This window comes from Alligator sinensis, unplaced genomic scaffold (genome assembly GCF_000455745.1).
Source record: "Alligator sinensis unplaced genomic scaffold, ASM45574v1 scaffold647_2, whole genome shotgun sequence".
Lineage (NCBI taxonomy): Eukaryota > Metazoa > Chordata > Crocodylia > Alligatoridae > Alligator > Alligator sinensis.
Window position 1 is genome coordinate 1,905,738 of NW_005841832.1, and position 21,481 is coordinate 1,927,218.

Below are 21,481 nucleotides of genomic sequence, written 5' to 3' on the forward strand. Positions count from 1 at the left end.
TTGAACAGCCTTCGTTGTCCCCGTGGGGTTGGTGTGCACCAGCTCCATTTGTTTATCAAATTTGCCCAACAGTCAAGACCTTCATTTAGGGAAAGGTTCTCTGGCCCTTTCTAGGCCCATTCATGAAATGGCAAAGTACTGTCAGCTGAGACCCAAGCAGAAGATCCAGTGAGTGATCCTGCTCATTGCTGTAGCAGCAGGAGAATCTTCTGACCCAGAAGAAGATCCCTTCTTAGTATCAGATGCGGCAAGAACCTTGTGACTAAGATTCAAAGACCATTGGTAAATTTGGTCCAAGACCCTGTCTCCAGCTCTGGCCAATATCTGATACTGAAGAGAAAAGCAAGGATCCCCAAGACTCATTCAGCCAACAGGGAAGAGGGAAAATATTCCTTCCTGACCTTGGCTGGTGACTAGTTGAGGCCCTGAAGCAAGAGGTGACCCTTATCACCTTGTTGACATTCTCCTTTCTTACCATACTCTTATTCATTTACCTTTTTCAAGTCTCAGGAAATGCACTGTTGAAACTAAGAAGGACACCAGACCTCAGTCATAAAGAGAACAGGTAAATAAATAGTCCATTAACATATCAGTGGTAATACATTTATGTACTGGTTATATTGAATGTTACATGCACGTTGCTAACAGAACAAAACCTGGACTTGCTCTTTAATGCACAGTGGCCCAGGTTACACCTGCCCTGCAATCAAAATACTTCTCTTGGTAAGCACATGGGAGAACTGAAGCTTAAAAGTAGCAGGCCAAGTCTGGGAACTAATCAATTCCCTACAGAGCCAAGCCTTTAACAGTTAAGTTTAAGGACAAAATGTGTCAAGGACAAAAACAGTTTTTTGGATCTTGGAGAAGAGTTTCGCTCAAAGGTATCAGGTTTAAGTTCTTTAGTGCATGGAAGGAAGTGCTAATGATTCTTTTATGGTCTTCATTAGTCTCCAAGATACATGGTGGTATTTTCAAAGCCAGCCCAGGATAGTTACTAGCACTGCCATGATGGAATCAGTCACAGGACGTAACACAATGTAGTATTCAAGGGGTGCAAGAGTGCATGTCCCTGGACCAAATGGACACAACAAAAAACCACAAAGAGGGGATGGAAAACAATAGGAATGAGAGCGTGACCCCCCCCCCAGTGAAACGACTGTTGAACTTTAGTAATTCTATTGTCAGTAATCTGGAACCACTGGCCTCAAATGAAACCAGTGTACACAACCCATGACATTTCAGGGAGATGTAACTGGCCACTGCACAATCCTTAATGTAACACACCGTTATTATTATCTTTTCTAACACTAACAGACATGGTGCCTATAAAAAAAATGTCATGTAATAACACAGTGTAAAGGAACAGATATTGAGGGGAAAAAAGGAAGGAGAATGCTTTTTGTGATGTTCATAGAGATACACTTTCATTATTATGCTTGGGAAAGGTGTATTTTTAGCTCAACCAAATACCTAAAGTCACCCTACATCTATTCATTGCCCATGCCCATGATAGACAATGGGCAACTGTCAAAAATGAACAATCAGGTTGTTAAGAGTTCAAATGATATGTTCTGATTCACTCACTATCCACTACAGTGAAACTGATACTGTAAATATAGGTATAAAATATGTATATAGGAATACAGGAATATATAATGTGTCTATGGTTAAACTACATATAACATTTAATAATGTATGAGTATATGAAATATTTGTTATCAGAAACATGACACAAAGTATTAGTCCCATAGCAGATGTTTCTCATGTTTCAGGATTCTTAGCTCACTCATCCGAGGAGTTCATGATCAGGTTTCTGGTGGTTTGCATGCCAGAGTAATTAATCAAGTGAAAATTCTACACAAACACAACTCTTAAAGAGATCCCCAGTGCTTCTTAGGTCAAATGATATAGTTAAATCAGGACTCACTTTAAAATATGTATCTGAAGAGAAATGGAAGCCCAGGAATAGAATCAGAGAGTTTTCTAATAGACCAGATGTCAAGACAGATTCAAAACCAACCTGAATACTGACTACCCTTATACCACTGCAGGTTGTGAGATCACAAATCATGGTATGATTTGAGCAGGTTGTGATGAAATTCAGCGATGTGTAGGCTATCAACTACATTCCAACATTAGGTCACACAACACATCCCTTTACTGTCCTCATGCTATCAAAGATATATTTATTTTGGGCACATAGAAATTGTATTTGACCTAGGCAAAGAAATCTATGAAATCTACACTAAATTGATCTAACACCACTTCCTTTTTCATCTCTTCATGACAAAGTATTTAGCAGAAGTCGCAGATTCATTGGAATCTGACAGGGCCATGCCATGAGCGCTTCTGTTATGGCTTATCTAGCACTACTTATGACACTAGATTTAGATGAAACTGGCCCACTGGCTGCATGTTTATCCTATAGTCTAACTGCTGAACAAGTTTCTTCTCTCTTGGTCTTACTCAGTTCTATCCTTGGCCCATTTCCCATCAAATCCAGCCAGCAAAAAGCTAGGTATTTTCTCGGCTAAACTTTCCATTTCTCAAGAAGGGGCAGGAAGAATTTGCTTGAGTCCCCTGCTATTGTTTGGTATTGTCATTGTGCCACATCCCAGGTTGACTCACAGAAGGGGTTATTTTCTCACACGGGAAAAATAATAAGCACGCTAGTGTCCCCTCTATTAAGACTCCAACTTTCCCAGGCAATTTGCTAAGGGAAAGAAAAATAAATGGATGAACCCAGTACGTTCTGTTTTTTGTTGTTATTGTTTTTTGTTTTTCTGGAAAGAACAGTCCACTTCTTACTGTTGCACATGTATTTTTATTCTGTCACCATGGAAACAGCAGGCAAATATTTGGGGTGGCTGGGTTTTTGATCAGTTTAGACACATTTTGAAAAGGTTTGCAGACTCATTGTTTATTTGGCTGCTTTGACACACAGTCCATCACGATTTGGCTGTCTAGCTTTGGAATCTCGGTCTGGGTGGCCAGTTTGAACAGACTGCTGAGACTTTAACAGCTGATCTTTTCAATGTATACCCTGGATTGTCAGCTGTGGAGACTGATCTAGTGAACAGACTTACTACAACTACTGGCATCACAGGCTTCCCCTATGTTGCACATGCCAACCAAGACTTGGGAAACCACCCCTTGAAGTTTGCTGTCAAAAGCCAAAGGTCATTGGCTTTTCTACCAATGGGACTAATTACTGTCAGTTATGCTGGCATCAAGCACTGATCAACTTGATCCTGGGCTGAGATCCCAGACATTCTTTCAAGTCAGCTACCAAACAACCTTTAGATGGTGATTGACTTCTGGTCATTACTAAGTTGGCTTAGATTTAAATCAATGGCATAAATGAAAAATGCTGTTGCATGTTAACTATAATGTACAATCATCCTTGACTGCAAGGAACTGCCAAAGACTTCTAAAAAGAAATAAAAGTTTGGCACCCTTCAGAAGCAGTCCCGCATATCCTACTACTCCCCCTCCCTCCCCTCAGACAGGAGCTCAGACAGCAATAGGAATATGCAGATATTTTACAGACAGGACGTGAAGACTGGAGAAATGGAAATGGGTTGTACAAAATTAGGCAGTGTTTTCTGTCTGTTGAAGAACACATGGTTTTATTTCTCATCTTTCCAATACTTTCTTTCCGTTATGGTCAGCTCTTGGCAACTGACCCCAACAGTTTCAATTAGCAATTTTTTGACAAGTTCTTCCTCTTCTAATCAATTTTTTCACCCTTTGGTTTGTGCAGAAATATCACTTTGGCATGCTTACTACAGAGAGAAATGAATGGAACGGGATGTTACCACCAAGATATCCACAATGAAGAGTTCAAACACACCTCTAAACACCTCAGTAGCATTGTTTAAGGCTGTGCATAGGCATTGTGGGCATTTCTATGCCACAGAAAAAATAAATTCAGTTAATCTAATGCAGGCATTTGGATTGGATAGACATCAGGGTTGCTGAACAATCACAGTGTTTGGAATACACCAGTCTTGCTTTATCCATTTTGCTGTCTCCAGCTCAAAATAAGAATTATTTTTTTTACAGTCAAGCTTAAGCAAAGAATGTGTTTTGAAGGTCCTATTATTCACATTGGCTTGGCTCTCACCTTGTGAATTGCTAAGTTTTGCACTACAGTTTGCAAAGAGCAATCTTGAAGCTTATACTTGGCCTCCATTTGCAGTACAAATGTAATCATATTTTGTTACCAGTTTCTCACAGTCATCTGTCCAAACAGAGGCTCTTTTTACAAGGGAACCTTGTGTCAATTGGGTTGGCATGTTTACACCTAGCAGGCTGTCTCGCCATGAGCGTATCAGGGCATGCTGAGAAAATCGTACCTTACCTCCACTAAGGACCATATGTTCAGAAGCCACGCACAAAGAGGATCCTCACCAACTAATGGGGCAATGTTACTTCTTCGAAAGCATGGAGGAAGGAGGGAGCACCAGCCAGACCAGTTGTATGGAACGCAGCTGGGAATCCACCTTGCAAACTAACAGCGGGTCTCACAAGCTATAGGAAGACAGCCTGTGGCAGCCTTGATCATGGGCAATAGTGAGTCATAGGTGCTGTCATGGTTACTAGCCATATATTAACCATGTTTTTGCAATCACAAAATACTCTTAGAGTCAATCATGTCACCAAATGGTTACAAAGTGGATTACAGTGTGTTGCTCAGACAGGTCAAGCAAATGTGTCAGAAGCCCCTTGGAAGCTTTCATTCAGCCTTCAACCTCACACCCTTTTAGAGACAGACTTTCCCAGTACTACGAAGTGTGAGCACTCATAGGAGTATCACTACAGTGATGTATGCCTTCACTAGAGAAGACACGTAGCATCTTAAATAGACTCTTACAATCTTTCATGCCATTTTGTTTGTGCAATTCATTCAGTTGTTCACAATAAGGGCATAAAATCAGTGACACCTGGCAGGCAACTGAGGATAAGAGAACTGACTTAGTCTGGGAGGCTTGGGAATATGATTTGGCTGGGATAAGTATCTGAAGTGTGGATATTTTCCTGAAGCTCATCTGAGTTCATCTGAATTCAGGTTTCTCAGACCAAGGCAGTGGATAAGAAGAGTTTCAGAGTCACTGGTTGATCTTTAAACACAGTCACTCTGAACACCCTGCTCATCTAATTGATTTTATGCAAATTGGGTATATCTTCCAGGGTCCTAGGTGGCTATTGATGGAGCCTCAGTACCCTCCAGTCTAAAAAACAATGGGTAAAATTATCCGGTATTTTCATAATAGGGATATTGGTAGAGGAGCAGAGAAAGAAAGAGACTGGAAAAAAAAACCAAAGGAGACATTGGGTACAATGTGACTCCAAAACAACATGAGAGAAATTTAGCAACATGCCTGAATATTTTCTTAGGTTGGTATTGCTAAGTAAAAGCTGCTAAAGAATAAAGGCAGGGTTATTGGGAAGGAGCAGTAGCACTGCTTACAGGAAGTGTCTTGCAGGGGATGCCTTGCACAGCCAGACTACATTGTTACTTGATTAACTCCTGATAAAACTCAGACCGCAAAAATCTGGGCAGGGAGTCCTTCTCCATCAGGGCAAAAATCCTCTTCTGAGCCACATCAAAGCTGCTCATTGATGGCTCCACCAAGTTCTTCATGGTTATACCTTTGGTGAAATGGTCAATATTCACCTGTGATGGGGGAAACAACAGGAAAGTTAAACAGGATGGTAGCTTGGCCTTGAGAGTCTAGGGGCTGGCTGGGTAATTCCATTCCCCCACAACCATGCAAAGCTTATGTCAAGTGATAAAAGCCAGGTTAATTTAACATTATGAAGCCTGTTAATGATGACTCCACCATTCAGGCCACATTTCATTTTGCAGCTACTGCAGGGTTCACCTCTTTGATCTGTTTGAGGAAGACAGTGCATCTTCCCCAAATCGAAAAAACGTACTCTTTGGCACTGAGTACATTTTCTGAGGATGTACCTATACATCCATTAAATATTTTGTGAATTTAATAAAAAAGTTGGGACCTTCAAAAAACTTGCTTCTGGGTCAGTCTTTATTTTGTCCCAAACAACCTTAATAACGGAATAACACAGACGCTTAACATTCTCTATACTGTCAACTTCTTCAAAATCTTGTAGACAGGGCCTGCCTGAAGAAATTGAATTGGTATCAGTGACTGATTCATCTAACTGTTATGAGAACATGGGTGACAGACAGGCAGAGGTAACTTAAGTGGGTCTATTGTGACATCAGTGGTGACTCAACTTATCATCACCCTATCTCAACAGCTATGGGCTGTACTGGTTTAGGAGGGAGGAGGGAGACTGGGCACATCTCTCAAGAATCCTCACTGACAGATCACTGAGCTCATCTATCACTACCACTCTTGCCCATTTTATCTGCTCCTTCCCTCAGCGGGAGTTAAGTGGTAGAGGATACCAGCAGAAAAGAACTTTGTGTTGTTGGGTAGAGAAGGGGATAATGGTCAAGTGATGCAAAGAGTAAAGATGAGCTAGGAGAGGAGTTTGGCAGCAGCCTTTTGGATAGCCATAAGTGCATGTTTGTGGCAATGATGGAAAGAAGGAGGCAATTTCCACTAGCCACCCCTCCTCTTTCAAAACAGGTGTGTCTGGGATCTGCCCAAGTTTTTGCTCATTTGTAGGACAACAAGAGCCAACATGGCTTTTGATTCAGTGAAGCATAGGCGCCCTTGAATTAATGCCATCAACTCTCACTCCAGGGGTATTTATAGATGTTCTTGGGGTGTGGGAGAAGGTTGGGGGGGCAGGATGGACACACTGTAATTAGCAAGCCACATAAATTAAAAGCACCTGAGCATCAAATGTATCAGCGTCCCCGTGCTGAAAAATGGTGGCAGGGCACTTTGAACTAAAGCTAATCGAACCAGCTTTAGTTCAAAGCACTTCACTGCTTTTTTTCAGCATGGGAATGCTGATACATGTGATGCAGGAGGCTGTTGGAGCATGTTAATTTCCATGCCCCAGCAGACTCGATTAACTGAGTCTGCTCTGATGTGCTGGATTTACAGCACATCAGAGCAGCCTCGCTGCACATCTATAGAAGCCCCAGGAGTCCAAGATCCTCACCTTGACAATCCCATGTAAAAACCTCCCTCCTCCCAGACTGACCTCTTTGGGCGCCTCAATCTGGATGAACTCCTCGTAAATTTTCTTGGCCTTCTCAGCCATCTTGGCAGGTGACCTGGTTCTCTTATAATCCTCACATGCAATCCAGAACTCAATGTTCTCCTCACTGAACTCAGATCTCAGGAAGCTCCTGAAGCTGGCAAGGCCATCTACACAGGGAAAGAAGTAAGAAGACCTTTTCCAAATGCATTCCTGTCTAGTGGGAATCAGTGGGGAGAAAGAATTTGGGGGTGGGGTAGGGAGGGTAGTCTGTGAGTGAAAGAGTAAACAGGAGTCCTAGGTATTTGCTTCAACACGGGGCAGAGGTTGAGGGAGGACCATATCACCATGTCATATTACATTAGGGGGCCAAACAATGCATTGCACAATGCACCCACTTCAGCTGTGATGCTGTGGGTGATCATTGAATCAGGAGCCAGGAGAAGGTTAGAGTCAAGTCCTCTGAACATTAAATGCAACAACAGATGCCACCTCACAAAGTAGCTTTTCTTCCACCAGTCACATTTGGCAGTTCAACAGGTGAGCATTACTTGGCTTGCACAGCTGGATTTGAAATGATTGTATCAGTGATGATGATAGCTCATCTGGATGTATTAATTCATGGGGAGATTTCACATGTGAACCCAGATCTTAACTGGCATATCTCACTTGATCTAGCCCATGGATGTACTGAAATGGCTTTTAAGTAGGTTTAGAGGAAGAAATATGAATATATTAATGAACTGGGGAGAGGGCAGAGAGGGCATGTGTTTATTTGCCTGACTCAGAGGGAAAGGCAGTATTATGTCTGACAGGGTATGGAATGGGGGTGAGTGAGTGTGACTTTATGGACAGGGAAGGAATATGCGGGTGAGTTTCATGGAAGAGGTAGGACATTATGATGGTGATGGGGACAGCACTGGGAGATTGGGAATAAGGAGAAGCAGAGGGTGGGAAGGGGGCAGAGAGAGAGGTTGAGAGAGGCTGAGAACATAGGACAGACAGTGGAAACTTGGGGAAGGAGGAAAAACCACATTGGGGAAAAGAGGGATGAAGAGCGGGAGAGCTCAGTTGTACACAGCATTTGGATATGAGTTCGAGGGGAGACTGAAACACCTAGAACATGATAAGAAACATGGCAGAAGAGGAATACATGGAGCAATGGAAGTGAAACAAGGAAAGAAAGCAAGAAGCAAAAAAGCCTGAAGTAGAAAAGTTTTTCTATGATAGAAGTGGCCCTCAGCCTGGCTGCATTTCTGCCTGAAAGGGCAGGGATTCTCCCTCATTTATGCTGTACAGTGCCCAGCACAATGGGGCTTCTTTCCTGACGGGCTGCTTCACAGTTTGCTGTTAGTTGTAGTGAGTGCAGTGGGTGCATGAAATAACCACACAAGGACTGTGTGTTTTCAGAGGGGCAGGGTGGAAGGTCCTAAGGAGTCTTTCTCAAGTCCCATAGCTGGCAGTGCTATTGCTCTGACCCTTTTCCCTTGTAGCATCCCCACATTTTTTTTTCAGTACTTTGGTCCTGGCACTTGAAATCCTGCCACTTTTGGATAGTGCCCTTGTGGGGGTCACTGTTTAGTCTAGCCACATATGGGATTATTTTACTTTTTCCTTGCCAATTGTTCTGCTATCTGGGTCAATCTGACACTCTCTAGCTGCATGCTGGGCATTAGAAGAAGGCCTGGGGTTGCTGCAGCAAGGAATTAAGTAAACAAACTCCTGCTGGAAACATTAACATCCATGCCTTTTATTTTTAACTGCAATGCCCAGTGCTGTGTCTACAGGCAACTGGATTGACAGATATCTGGATGCTAGAAATGTATTTTGGGACGCTGCAGGAAGCAGGGGTCACAGTCAGTGCACTGTGTTGGGAAGCATACTCATCTGGTCAAGGGCTGAGGCATTTCCTCCATGGTTTTTTCTCCTGCCCAACAACTGGCCCCATTGCTGCCTTAACTGTAATTACTTCTGTGCAGAACATCCTGTGTGAATATTTAAAATGTAAAATCCTTGAAAAAGAGAAAGTTCCACATCACTGGGTACATTGACATGAGATGAGATGCATCCATCGAGGAAAAGCACAGACCAACTGCAGATGCTTCCTCAGCCTGATGAAGGGTGTTTGTGCCCAGAAACTTGCAATGAAGAATTTTTTCTAACTATTTGAGTTGGTTTAAAAGATATCAGATTTACCCAAAGAACCTTGTCTGAGATGCTTTACTGCACATTAGACTAATCTAATGTGCAGTAAAGCATAACTGTCTACACATATGCAGCAATTACTGTGCAGTAGATTAATTTAACATGCTGTTTTCTAGATAGATACCGGTACTTGAAAAATGGAGAATTAACTAATGTCTTGTACTGCACATGTAATCACTGACTGGGAGCAATTTGCTTCTGGTCAGCCTAGGCAGCAGGAGGCCACAGGGGGTGGGGAGAGTTGTTCTGGCTCACAGGATGTTGCCTGCCAGCCATGTGGAGGTCGAGACCTGCCCTGATCTCCATGTGGCTGGGAGAATTGTCTTGACTGCCAGGCAGCTGCCTCCCCATCATGTGCAGATCAGGATGGGTCCCAATCTCCACATGGCTGGCAGGCATCTGCCCAGCAGCTGGGACAGCTCTCCCAGCCAGGACAGCTCCCTCCCGCCACTTTCCCTCCAGGCTTGAAACCAGCCTGATCTCCTTCTGACTGGGACGGAGCTGCCTACCAAGCCAGGACAGCTCCTCTGCCCTCTGGAGCTCAGGGCTAAGCCCCATCCCCTGCCAGCCCAGGGCTGGCACCTGGGGGACCCTGGAGCTCCTTCTGGCTGCTGCAGTCAGGAAGAGCAGGGCATCAGCTGCCCTGGACTGGGCTATTCCTGTCAGGTTCAATTTGCTCCCAATGGGGGCATGTGTGTAGACAGGTGCCAGGGAGCACAGTAATAACCCTGAATTTTCTGTCTAGGAAATTCAGGAGCATTAATTGCATGTGTAGACATGCCCATGGTAAAGAAAGCATGGCTAGCTTGTGTGTGACATTATAGCATTCACAGGTATTAAAAGCAGAAAGGCCATATTGCTCATCACAAGTGGAGACTCAAGACGGTCCCCAGAGTCCCTCGTGTCTGAACGAGAGAGTGCTAAGTGAGGTGTTTCAGTCTCCTCTCCCCTTCCTGCTCCTGGCCCTCAATAGCCTGCATAGCTTCTGGCTCTCAACTTACTTCACTCTCACACCCTCCCCCACTTCACAGCTATGAGCAGGAGGCCCACAGAGAATGGCCTGGACACACAGGAACTAGGAGCCAGGCAACGCCATGCCAGCTGTGTGCTGCCGGATGCCTCTGAGCTCCAAGTAAGAGTGCTGGCCACTTCCAACAGACCATGGGAGAGGCTTCCTTCACTGTGGGGGAATGAGAGCACCTTCTGAGCACCTTTTGGGAGCTCTGCTCTTCTGCATACAGCACAGAGCAGTGTAGCGGAGTGAAAGGCTTCTGTAAGGCAGAGCAGAGACTTTCTACAGCTTCCTTAACTCCATGTACCAGTCACCTACACAGTCTGGTACACGGTGTTAGATGAGCTCACAGCCTTGGGGTTAAGAGGCTGTGGAGTAGGGGCACGCCATTCCTTATCCACATATCTGGCACCCTTTTTTACAGGGCTTTGAACAAAGCAACTTCTAATCTCAGACACCAGTTGTGAGCATCTCACAGCAGAGAGCAAGGACTCGCACCTTCTTGGAAGAATGTCAGTTCCCATCACAGCTATATTAATTCACTGACTGCTACATTATCTCCAAGAGGTCTTTGCTCTTGAGAGAAAGGCCAGGATGTCTGTGTTTATTCAGGGTAATGAGGGACCCAGGCAACTTTCATGGAGCTGGCAGGATGCAGGAGCCAGGGGCCAGGAGCACAAAGGAGAGAGGAGGCGAGGGAAGGCTGGCTATCAGTATCTACCAGTCTCCTCCCAAGCTACAATACCATTGCAGTCAGCATGAGCTACAATCTGGTAGCCTTGACCAATCTGGCCTGGAGACTTGAGGATATTGGTTAGCTCCCTTCTGACAAGTGATCTATCTTCTGGCCTGGCACACAAAGAATTCAGGGTAACATGTGTGGGTGCACTGGAATAGCTGATCTTAAAGCAGTCACTGGAAGCACTGGCCAACACAGTCCCTAGTGTCAATGGGTCTGTTGGAGACATCACTACTTGTTCCCACCAAGAGATGCAGCAATCGATGGGGCACAGAGGCTGTGCATGCCTGCATGTGTTTGTGTGTATCAGTGTGTAGAAAGCATCTGACTGCGAGTGAGCCTACATGAGAGTGAGTACATGACTCTGATGGCAGCTCCTACCACATTGCCCCAGAGACAGTTCCTCTTTTACCTCACCCGTATGACTTCTAGCTGCAAGTCCCAGGATCCCGGTTAGAGATGCAGATGCAACCTGATGGAGGTTTTACCAGCAAACCTCATCCCGCTCAGCCACAGAAAGAGGCCTTGAACTCCTCAAGAGAGCATCTGTAAAAACCACTATCATCCATAAGTTGCAAATTTGTTTTCAAGACAAGAAAAAGGAAAAGGCGTAAGTTTAGTTCCTGGCTGTGGAGTGACTCAGACAGGCCCCAGCACTTCACAGCTGTCTGTGTCTTTAACACAAGTCAGAAGCTAGAAAAGGCCGACAGAAACCCCTGAGAAAGGCTAACAGTGATTCTGCTAGAGGAATGCCCCCCCTGCCCCAGATGGGCCTCTCTACCCTGACTGGAGGAAAACAAGTGCTAATTTGTGAGCAACAGCCAGGGCTTGCCTGCAAGCAGCTAAAACAGTTTGAAATCTGGAAAGTAGCCAGCGGAAGAAAGAGGCAACATAACATTTATAGTCAAGGGCACATGTGTATGATAAAAAACAGAGTTTGGGCCAGATTAATGGATACCAGCTCGCAGGGCTGGGGAAAGAGGAGCCAAACGTTGTAAAGAATCAGTGACCCATGCTTCAAACTTTTCCTCTCCTTCCATCCAGATAATGGTCTGGACCTGAACTTGGCTTTACACACACTGTATTGAAATGCCTGGCCCCATTTCAGTCAAGGAGAGTAGGGTTGGGGCTGGAGTCCTTCCCCACCAACCCCAACCCTTCTCTTGAACGTGTAGGATTTCTTCTGCATTTGTAGATATAAATGTGAACTATACATTTAGTAGTAATATCAAGGGGGTGACATTGTTTCTCTGGCGTAATGGGTATAACAGCTGAAGAGTATTATCAAAGAGGCATTGCTGAACAAGGGGCTAGGAATATGGAAGCTGAAAGATATTACAAATAAAACAATAAGCAATGATTATAGATTGATAGACTAAAAGACAAAAAGGACCACAGAGATCATCTAGTCTGACTTCCTGCAAAATACAGGCCATAAGACTTCCCCGAAGCACTGACAGTTCCTGTCTGGTTAGAGATCTGGGTGGAAGTAATCTCCATATGAAAGAGTCATTTCGTTCAGGTAATTACAGGGCCTGGTAAGAAGGTTAAAAGCACCAATTTGTTAAATTAGTCTTTACCACAGAAGCTGTTGTGAGACCCACCTCAGACTTGCTCCTTCCAGGTAAAAAGGAGGTGAGATGCTGACAGAGACTGTGTACAGAGAAAAGGAGGTCTGGGAGCGAGGAGATGGTACGTGCCCAAGTGTGCATTGGGAAAGTAAGGTGCTTGGAGTTCTAGAAACTTTTACCATCTACTACAAAGAAGTTTGCTTTCCCAGAGATCAGCTTTGGCACTGAAATTTTGGGTTGGCTGAAATCCTGCCCCCCCCCCCCCCCCCCCCCCCCTTTGGCAACATGTTGGCAAAAATGAGAGCTTGAGAGACTTTCCTTGTTTTAAGAGCTGGAAAATGGGCTGGTGCTTGAAATACAAGGCAACAAGCTGAAGGAGGTATATAGACTGGAGGTCTGAGGGAGTTACTGTGCAAAGGAGGGCATGAACTGCTCTCACATGCAGGAAGGATGCTATGAGCTGTGCTTTTGTGTTACCTGTCTCTAAGTGCAATTTCTTTATTCAGGTAGAGTCTTCAGCAGCCCTCTGGACAACATGTTCTCCTCAAAGCCAACAAGTATTGAGGTGCATTAAGATAGGTAGTAAGTAGTTCAAAGTCAAATGGAGCAGTTGATTTTTTTTTTCCTTAGACACTCCAGTCTGTGGATAGTGATACAGGCTGCAAAGGATGTTGGGTCAGTAGGAGAAGGGGCAGGTGATTGGGTATTCATCTCTGAGAAGTAGGGCTGAGGAAAGGAAGGGCAGCAGGCTCCATATGCAGACCCAGAAGGGACTAGGGCTAAGCTGCAAGAATTGGGGATCTGCAGCTGGGGAGAGCTGTCCACAGCCAAATCAGCACACTTGAAGACTCAGATGCCTCCTGACTTACATAGGCCACGTGTGGAATTCACTGGGATTCTGACTCATGAAACCCCGCATTAATCATCCTGAAGAAATGGGATGGGGAGGGAAAACAGTGTGAAAGCAGGGCTTTGGAGCCCACACCTCCTGCTGCTGTCTCAGCAGGAACCATTTGCAATTCATGGGCTGCTTTGCACCTGCTGCGCTAGAGGGGCCAGTGCACCATGAGTCATAAATGAACGTCCTCTATCCCATGAATATTCATGTCTATTTACACATTTGTTACATTTGCTATTTCCTTCTCCCAACCTTCCTTAGCACTGTGGTGCCAAGGAGCTCAATACTGGTAAAGACTTGAGGAGAAACTTGATGCACACCTCTTACAGCCAAGGACACTCCTTCCTTTTGCAAAGGACACAATTGCAGCAACCATCCTATTCAGGGGGAGTTTGCCTGATTTCAGATCACAGCCAGCAAATTGCTTCTGTTTTCTGACTGGAAGAGAATGCTGGGTTGGGGCTGGGAGTGAACAAAGAGCATGTAGACAGCCCCCTCCCTCTGCTGTGCCTTGCCACCTTTTCCCTTTCTTCCCTCTCCCTGCCTGCCCCGAGGTAGGTAGTGTGTTCTGCAGCCTGTGGTTGTTCAAGGTTTCATCGTGGGTGTCATCAATTTAGATAACTGGGAAACAATCTGCATGGTTGGGACAGTGTGAGCTTACAAGCATTCTGCAGCAGCTTCTCCAGGGAGTCACGCCACTGTAAAGCCTCCTCTGGCGATGGCCTGAAGGGAAGGAAAACAACAGATCACTGGCCTGTCACAGCACCTTTTCCTTCAAACACAAACAAGGAAATCTCAGTATTGAGAATGTCATCCCTGTGCCTTCTCATTAGGATGATCTGGGAGGTCTTCAGAGATATCACCATCCTCTGCATTTCCTCTTCCCCTCAGAAACTTGATAAAAATATAAGAAGTAATCTAATGAGTGAAACCAACAGGCCATCTAGCCGAACATCCTGGTCTCTAACACCGGCAGGAGTAGATGCTGTAGAAGAAGAGCATACGAACAAGGTATATGTAGAGTGTTCTGTCCCCTGTCGTACCAGCCCTGGTGTCCACCATTATTGGTTTAGGGATACCAGGCAATACACGCCTAAATGTTCTGTTTAATATCTATTAATGGATCTATCCTCCATGAATTTGTCTAGTCCCTTTCTCAGCCTGGCTATACTGTTTGCCTCTATAACCTCCTGTTGTAATGTGTTCCACAAGTTAACTATGCACTGTGTAAAAAAGTACTTTCTCTTGTTAGATTTAAAACTGTCTCCTGCTAATTTTAGTGGGTGGCTCCTAGTTCTAGTATTTTGAGACTTAGTAAATAACAATCCCCTTTTTACTTTGTCTTCATCCTTCATGATCTCCTAGGCTAGGGACAGACATTCAAAAAGTAGGGCTGTGCAAAGCTTTGGGTGGTGATTCGATTTGGAGGAGATTCAGCCCAATTTGGTGACCGAATCTCAAAATCCAAATGAATCAGGGGACCGATTAAAAGGTCCAGTCCAAATCAATTCAAAGTTCTCCAAATCTTTGGCAAAGATTAGGAGAACTTTGATGATTTGGACAGTCCCCAGTGGCTGCAGCAGGGAGCTGCAACCACACCGAACTGGTAAGTACGAGAGGTGGAGGAGGGGGGAGCGGGGAGGGGACCATGGGGGGACCCCTGCCAGCCCCCCAACACCCTGCACTCCCCCAGCCCCCGGCTGCTCCCCCACCCCTCCCATGGCTGCCTCCACTTGACCCAGCTCGGTACTTTAAAAAAAGCCCCAGTGCTCACCAGGTGCTGCCGGGCAGGGGGACGATTCCCATTGCTCCCCGCTGCCCCACGCTGCATGAGGGGCTCTGCATGAGCCCCCTTGACCCCCCCATGCTCCTCCAGCCCCCCCATGGGTGCCCTACCTGTCAGGGCTCCGGCCCTTTAAAAAAAAAAGGCCAAGAAAAGCACTGAGACTCTCTGTTCCTAGTGCAGCCTATGGGCTTTGGGAGCTCGTGGAGAGCCCCCCATGTGGCAGGGGGCAGCAGGGATCACCCCTTCTGGCAGAAGCAGTGAGTCCCAGGGTTTCTTCAGGTTTTTTTTTTCTTAAAGGGCCGGAGGTGGCCCATGCAGGGCACCCATGAGAGGGTGGGGGCTGTTGCTGAATCTCTGAATCAGATTCGGCCGAATTGAATCAGGACAGTGATTCAAATCACTGAATCGAATCACTGTTCCTTGAATCGGCCGAGTCCAAATCCGAAGCAAATGCTAGCCGCTTCTCACAGGCCTATCAAAAAGCCTGAGCCTGAATTGCTTCAATCTTTACAGGTTAGTCTACCTGGCTAGGCTAAATCAATTTTGTAACCGGACAGACATCCCAGAAATGCCAGCACATGTCTGCAGTGGCTCAGGCTAGAAGCTGGGGAGTGCTAGAGAAGCCCTCCCTTCCCTTGCACACTACTGAGCTGAGGGGGAGGGGGCATGGCCAGGCCCTGGCAGGACACTGATTAGGGAACTGATAACAGTATTTTCAATGTGGTTTATGTGCACCGAACATCTGTTCTGTTACAGGTTTAAACCAGTTTCTGATCACTTAAACCAATTTATGTGTAATGTCTGTCCCTAGCCCTAGACCTCCATCACCTTCCTCCTCAGTTTCCTCCTTTCCAAACTGGGAAATCCTAGCCTTTTTAGTTTCTACTGTTATGGCAATTGCTCCATACCCCTGATCATCTTGGCTGCTCTCCTCTGCACCTTTTCTTCTACATCCTTTTGAGATACAGAGACCAGAACTGAACACGGCATTCAAAATGTGGGTGCACCATGGATTTGTATAATGACACAGTGACATTTTTCCCTTTGTTTTTCAATTCCCTTTTTACTGATGCCCAACATTTTATTACCTATTTTGGTCATCGCTGCACATGGAGCTGATGTCATTAGAGAACTTTACAATGTTTCCAAGGTCTCTTTCCTGAGTCATAACAGCTAGTCCAGTACCCAGCACTAAGTATGTATAATTGAGATAAAGTACATTGGGAAAAATAATCTTGTATATGTTGACACTGAAGTTCATGCATCATTTTTTTACCCTGTCACTTAGCTTTGTGAGATCTTTCCACAGCCCCTCTCCATCAGCCTGATACTTAACTACCCAGAACAACCATGCCTAAAATCGTGCAAAGTGTCAGTGACAGATACAGGTTAGAAAGCCCAGAAGTCTAAATGAAATAGTCTTCACTAACCCTATTACACTAGAAGATCATACAAAATGAGCCCCCAAGACCTGGAATAGACTTCCTCCTGAAATAGTGCAAGCACCTACTCTGGACTCTTTTAATGCCTGTCTTGCTGGGATCTTTTAACACTAGCTGACGTCCTGCCCCTGGGGCAGAGGGCTGGACTCAACGATCTTCCGAGGTCCTTTCCAGCCCTAATATCTATGAAATCTATGAAATATGACATACCCTTTGGTACCACTGGGGTTTCACATTTGAAGAGATTCGTTCCTTCCCCCATGTCTATAAATGAAGGAAAAATCAGCACAGTAGGCTGAAAGATCTGTACAGCAAATACATTGTGCTGCACAGGGAACAGCCTGTAGAACATAGGATGGGTTAATTTCCTGGAAACAAAGAAACTGGAGCCAAGTTACACTGACCTGGACTGGAGTATATCTAATCCTATCCCTCTGGTACACACTTCTGCCCGGTCCATGGCAGCTCTGTGAAGAACCAGCATCTCAGAGTCACTGGCCTTGTGTTAACTGGCACAGATAGGAGAGAATTCTCCATTTGCTACTGCACAGTGATAGATCTGCCATCAGACAGATCTTACAAACAGGTTATCCAGCCTATATCTGATTTTTTTTACTGTCCACTCAGCCCTGATGTGTGGTATGTGCGGCCGTGTCTAGGGCTTTACCCTGCTCTGGTAAGGGAATGAACTCTGGGGTACACAGCATCATCAGAGCATTGAGGATAGCTGGGCTCTACAAGCTCTTTCCTATGCTGGGGCTGTTCTAAGAAGCGCACTTGCTTAGAGTGAAATGGCAGCAGCAGCTTGGAGCAGTTCAGCAGATTTAGCATGATGGAGTGAATCCTGCTTCTTGAGCATGCTCCATAGGTCAGAATCAATCTGCCAGGGCAGAGCAAGGGGCAAGGATCAAGGTGGAAGCTTCCACCATCCCTGGGCATGCCTATGCCATAGTGGCAGCCTGCTCTGGCCACAATCGTTCCCTGTCTACCTGTTCCTGCCAACATGCTTCAAGTGCAGAAACATGCCAGTCAGGCTGTTCAGAGACATCCCTCTGCATTTGCAGTGGGATACATTGAAGAAGCTGCACTGATGTACTTCTGGGTTTGGAGGCATGTGTGTGGGAGTGAACAGATGAGGTGTGTTTGGGAACAGCCATGATGCAGACAAGGCCTGAGGCTGCCGTGCTCAGGGTGCAGATGAGAACATAGGAATCTAGCACCAGAATGGACCTCCTAGACCACTGAATCCAGTTGTCTGAAGGTCACTGTTAACTCAAGAAATCCCCAAATTATCACTTCAAACCCTCTTTTATGATTACATGGAACACCAAAGGCACCCCTACAAAATGTTGTAGGTAACAGCAGGGCTGATGAGGATACTGCTAATGCCCTGCCACTGCAATGACAAAGAAGTAGTTATTCACATATGTTCAGAAGATCCTAGGAAAAGGAATATGTTCCATGCTACAGAGGAAGATGCAAAACTCTACAACCCATGTTAATGTGGCCTTTGAGAAAAATTCTTTCACAATTTCAAATTCAGCAATGGATATGATTGAGTAGAAGGGCAAAACCCTCTGTCCAGGAACCTCTGGATTTTCTAATACTGGCAGGTGCATCAGAGCACTTCATTGAAAAATAAAAAGGAATGGCATTAGCTTTAGCCAACATCCTAATACCTTAGAGGAAGGTGATTTCCAACCCCTGTTCTCTTCTTCTGCCCCACCAAGAAGCCAGTAGCCTTCATGAAGGGGAAAAATTCCTTCCTGGTCCAAACAGGTGATTTCAAAAGCCCTTAGGCACAGGATTAAAAAATGCCTTCCACGCTACAAGAAATCATTTTATACTCCAAACTGGAGAATCTGTTCCCTCTGAGGGCCATGTGAAGTGATTGCAATGGCCCCTCTGAGTGGTAGCCCTGCAGAACAGTTGTAATGCAGGCAAGCCTCAGCCATGCTCTCTTTTACCCTTTGGCCTTCCCCAGTTTCCCAACATATCCCCAGACCCTCTAGAGATGGGAGGGAACTCCCAGAGTTGGAGGGATTGTTCCCAAGTTTGTTGCCTGGTCACAGCACAACATGCTATAGACACTTTTCCTCCCCTGCGCACAAACAGAACTGGAAAGTAGACAAGCAGGTTGCAGAGGTGAGCACAAGAGGGAAACACAAGGGATAGGCTCATAAGCAAGCACTGATGGGACAATTTAGGAGCTTGTTTGAATAACAAACCCAGCTTGATTTCTTGCTTTTTCTGTTACAAGTGGAATGGGCAGCACTGCCTGTGGTTAAACCTATTTGACATCTCCTGTTGGGAGACCCTCTCCCTAGTTAGGTAGAACTTTGCCACACTTCTATGCCCCAGACAGAAATTTTTCCTGCTAGGAAAAATTTCCTCCCCAAGCCTGGATTTTGTAGAAGAAAATTTGAATTCAAACACTTTGGTAGATATGACAACCAAAAAAGAAGGGTGGGAAGGCATTCTATTTTACTTGCATGAAAAAAATTCTCCCCACAAATTCATGGAGAAGCTCTACTATGGACTTGGAACTTGGCATGGGTCATAGATGTGATTTTGGCTCTTCATGAGAATATCTTCTAAAATTTGAAGATTTGCTTATTGTATTAGAGATGCATAAGAATTTGGCAGTTAAATCCTCCAGGGCACAACTCAAACAGTCCAATGCCATGAAGCTCCTTTATGTGAGTGGAAACATTGCAAGCACCCAGCCTCATTGTGTAATAGAGCTTCCTTTAGCATAACATGGGTAATCAGAGACAGGAGATAAAGACAGGTAGAGAGAGAAGCACAGCCAGGGCCTCAGGACAACGCTAGTTCTGTTCAGTTGTGGTATTATAACAGAAAATAAGAGAAAGCTCCCAATGTTTCTTTAAAGATCAGTTAAATCCAGGAGCACAGACAAGGTTGCACATTAATCAAGTTATAGTAAATGTAACATAAGGGAACCAGATAGAAATCTATATAAAACAGATGTTATAAAGCACTGAAAACTGATAAGGAAAGATAATAGAGCTCAGGAAAACATGTAAGGCTGACAACCAAATACAATATGGAGGAGTATGCTGGAGACAACTGAAAAAAATAATGGACTAGACCCCTTATTACATAAAGGTGGTAAAATTGATCATGAGGCAGAAGAGGCAGAAGTGCTTAATAAATCATTCTATTTTTTACTTGGAAAGTGACAGGATGACGTGTGCACATCCCGTAAGGATGATGAAGTATGTCCCAATCCATTATAAACCTAGGAGAATGTTAAACAACATCTGTTAGAGGTAAACATTTTTACAACACCAAGCATGGACAACTTGCTCTTAAGTATCCTAAAACAGCTAGCTGAAGAAATCACTCGCCCAATGATTTTTGATAGATCTTTCAGTATCACTGACATTCCAGAAGGGTGGAAGATGGATGACACTGCATCAATATTTCAAAGGACATGTGGTGTGACCTGCCTGATTATACACCAGTCAGCTGGACATCAATCCCAGCCACAGTAATGGAAAAGCTGATATACGATTCAACAAGTAAAGAATGAAAGGATGAGGCTATAATTAATGCTAATCAATGTTGTTTTATGGGAAAGAAATCCTGTCAAAGAAATGTGATTTCATTTTTTATGAGAGCACAGATTTGTTTCATAAGGATAACTGTGTCAATATAATGGCTTCTTGTAAATCATTTAAATTAGTGTCACATGACATTCTCATTAGAAAAAATAACTCTCTATGTCATCAGTAAAATATATTAAATGGATGAAGAATGGAATGACATATCTCTGTAAGTCAATATGGGAATCAGGAAGTTTATGCTTCTAGTAGAGTCCCACAGGGATCAGTAGAAGGCCCAATACTATTGCTTCCACAAGTCAATTGGAAGTAAATGTAAAAATCACTACTGATAAAATTGACAGGTGAAACAACAAGCAGCAGAGTTATAAGTAGTTATGAAGTCTGGGCAGTCATAACACGCATCTGGTTTACTTGTCAATCCATAGTCTTATGACTTGGGGGGGGGAAGAGGGGGGTTGTTTGTTTGTTCATGTGTTTGGCACATTAGGGAGAATTAGATCATGTCATCAGAATAGTAAAAGCCAGTCCCATGCAAAAATGCATTCTAATAAATCAAAATGCAAAGTTCTACAACTAGGGAGTAATCCAGCCATATATACAGATTTTTGGGGGGGGAGAGAGGGGGGGAGCAGGAAATGTATCTGGGAAAGCAATGACTCCAAAAATTCTCTAGGGTTAGAGGAAGAAGGAACTCAGTATATGCAATAGGGCTGTGCGAAGCTTCGGGTGCTGATTCAATTCGGAGGAGATTCAGCCGGAATCGGCAGCCAAATCTTTGAATCCGAAATGAATCAGGAGACCAGTAAAAAGGTCTGAATTGATTTGAAGCTTTCCAAATCGATTTGGAAAAGATTTGGAGAGCTTTGCTGCCACAGGGAGCTGGACCCGGCTCCATGCCAGTAAGTAGGGGGTGGGGGGCCTGAAGAAGGGGGAAGGGACCATGGGGGGAACCCCACCAGGACCCATCCCCTTCCTGCTCCCCCAACCCCCTGAGCACCCCCACAACCCCCACCTGCTCTCCCCTCCCCCCCCCAGCGGGCCCCCCCCCCCCCCACCCTCTAAAAAAAAAAAAAAATTCAAAAAGATGAAACT

General features: G+C 44.8%; 1 protein-coding gene across 1 annotated transcript in view; it reads right to left on the reverse strand.

Annotated features, from left to right (window-relative positions):
• Positions 1-589: 589 nt before the first annotated feature.
• Positions 590-21,481, reverse strand: part of RGS5 (regulator of G protein signaling 5) — a 60,439-nt gene continuing 39,547 nt past the window's right edge. Inside the window, exons 3-5 of the mRNA XM_006014871.3 lie at positions 14,233-14,294; positions 7,150-7,316; positions 590-5,680 (exon numbers count right to left, since the gene is read on the reverse strand). Coding sequence (XP_006014933.1) covers positions 5,519-5,680; positions 7,150-7,316; positions 14,233-14,294 — 391 coding nt within the window. The 3' untranslated portion in view covers positions 590-5,518. The remainder of the gene's footprint in view (positions 5,681-7,149; positions 7,317-14,232; positions 14,295-21,481) is intronic.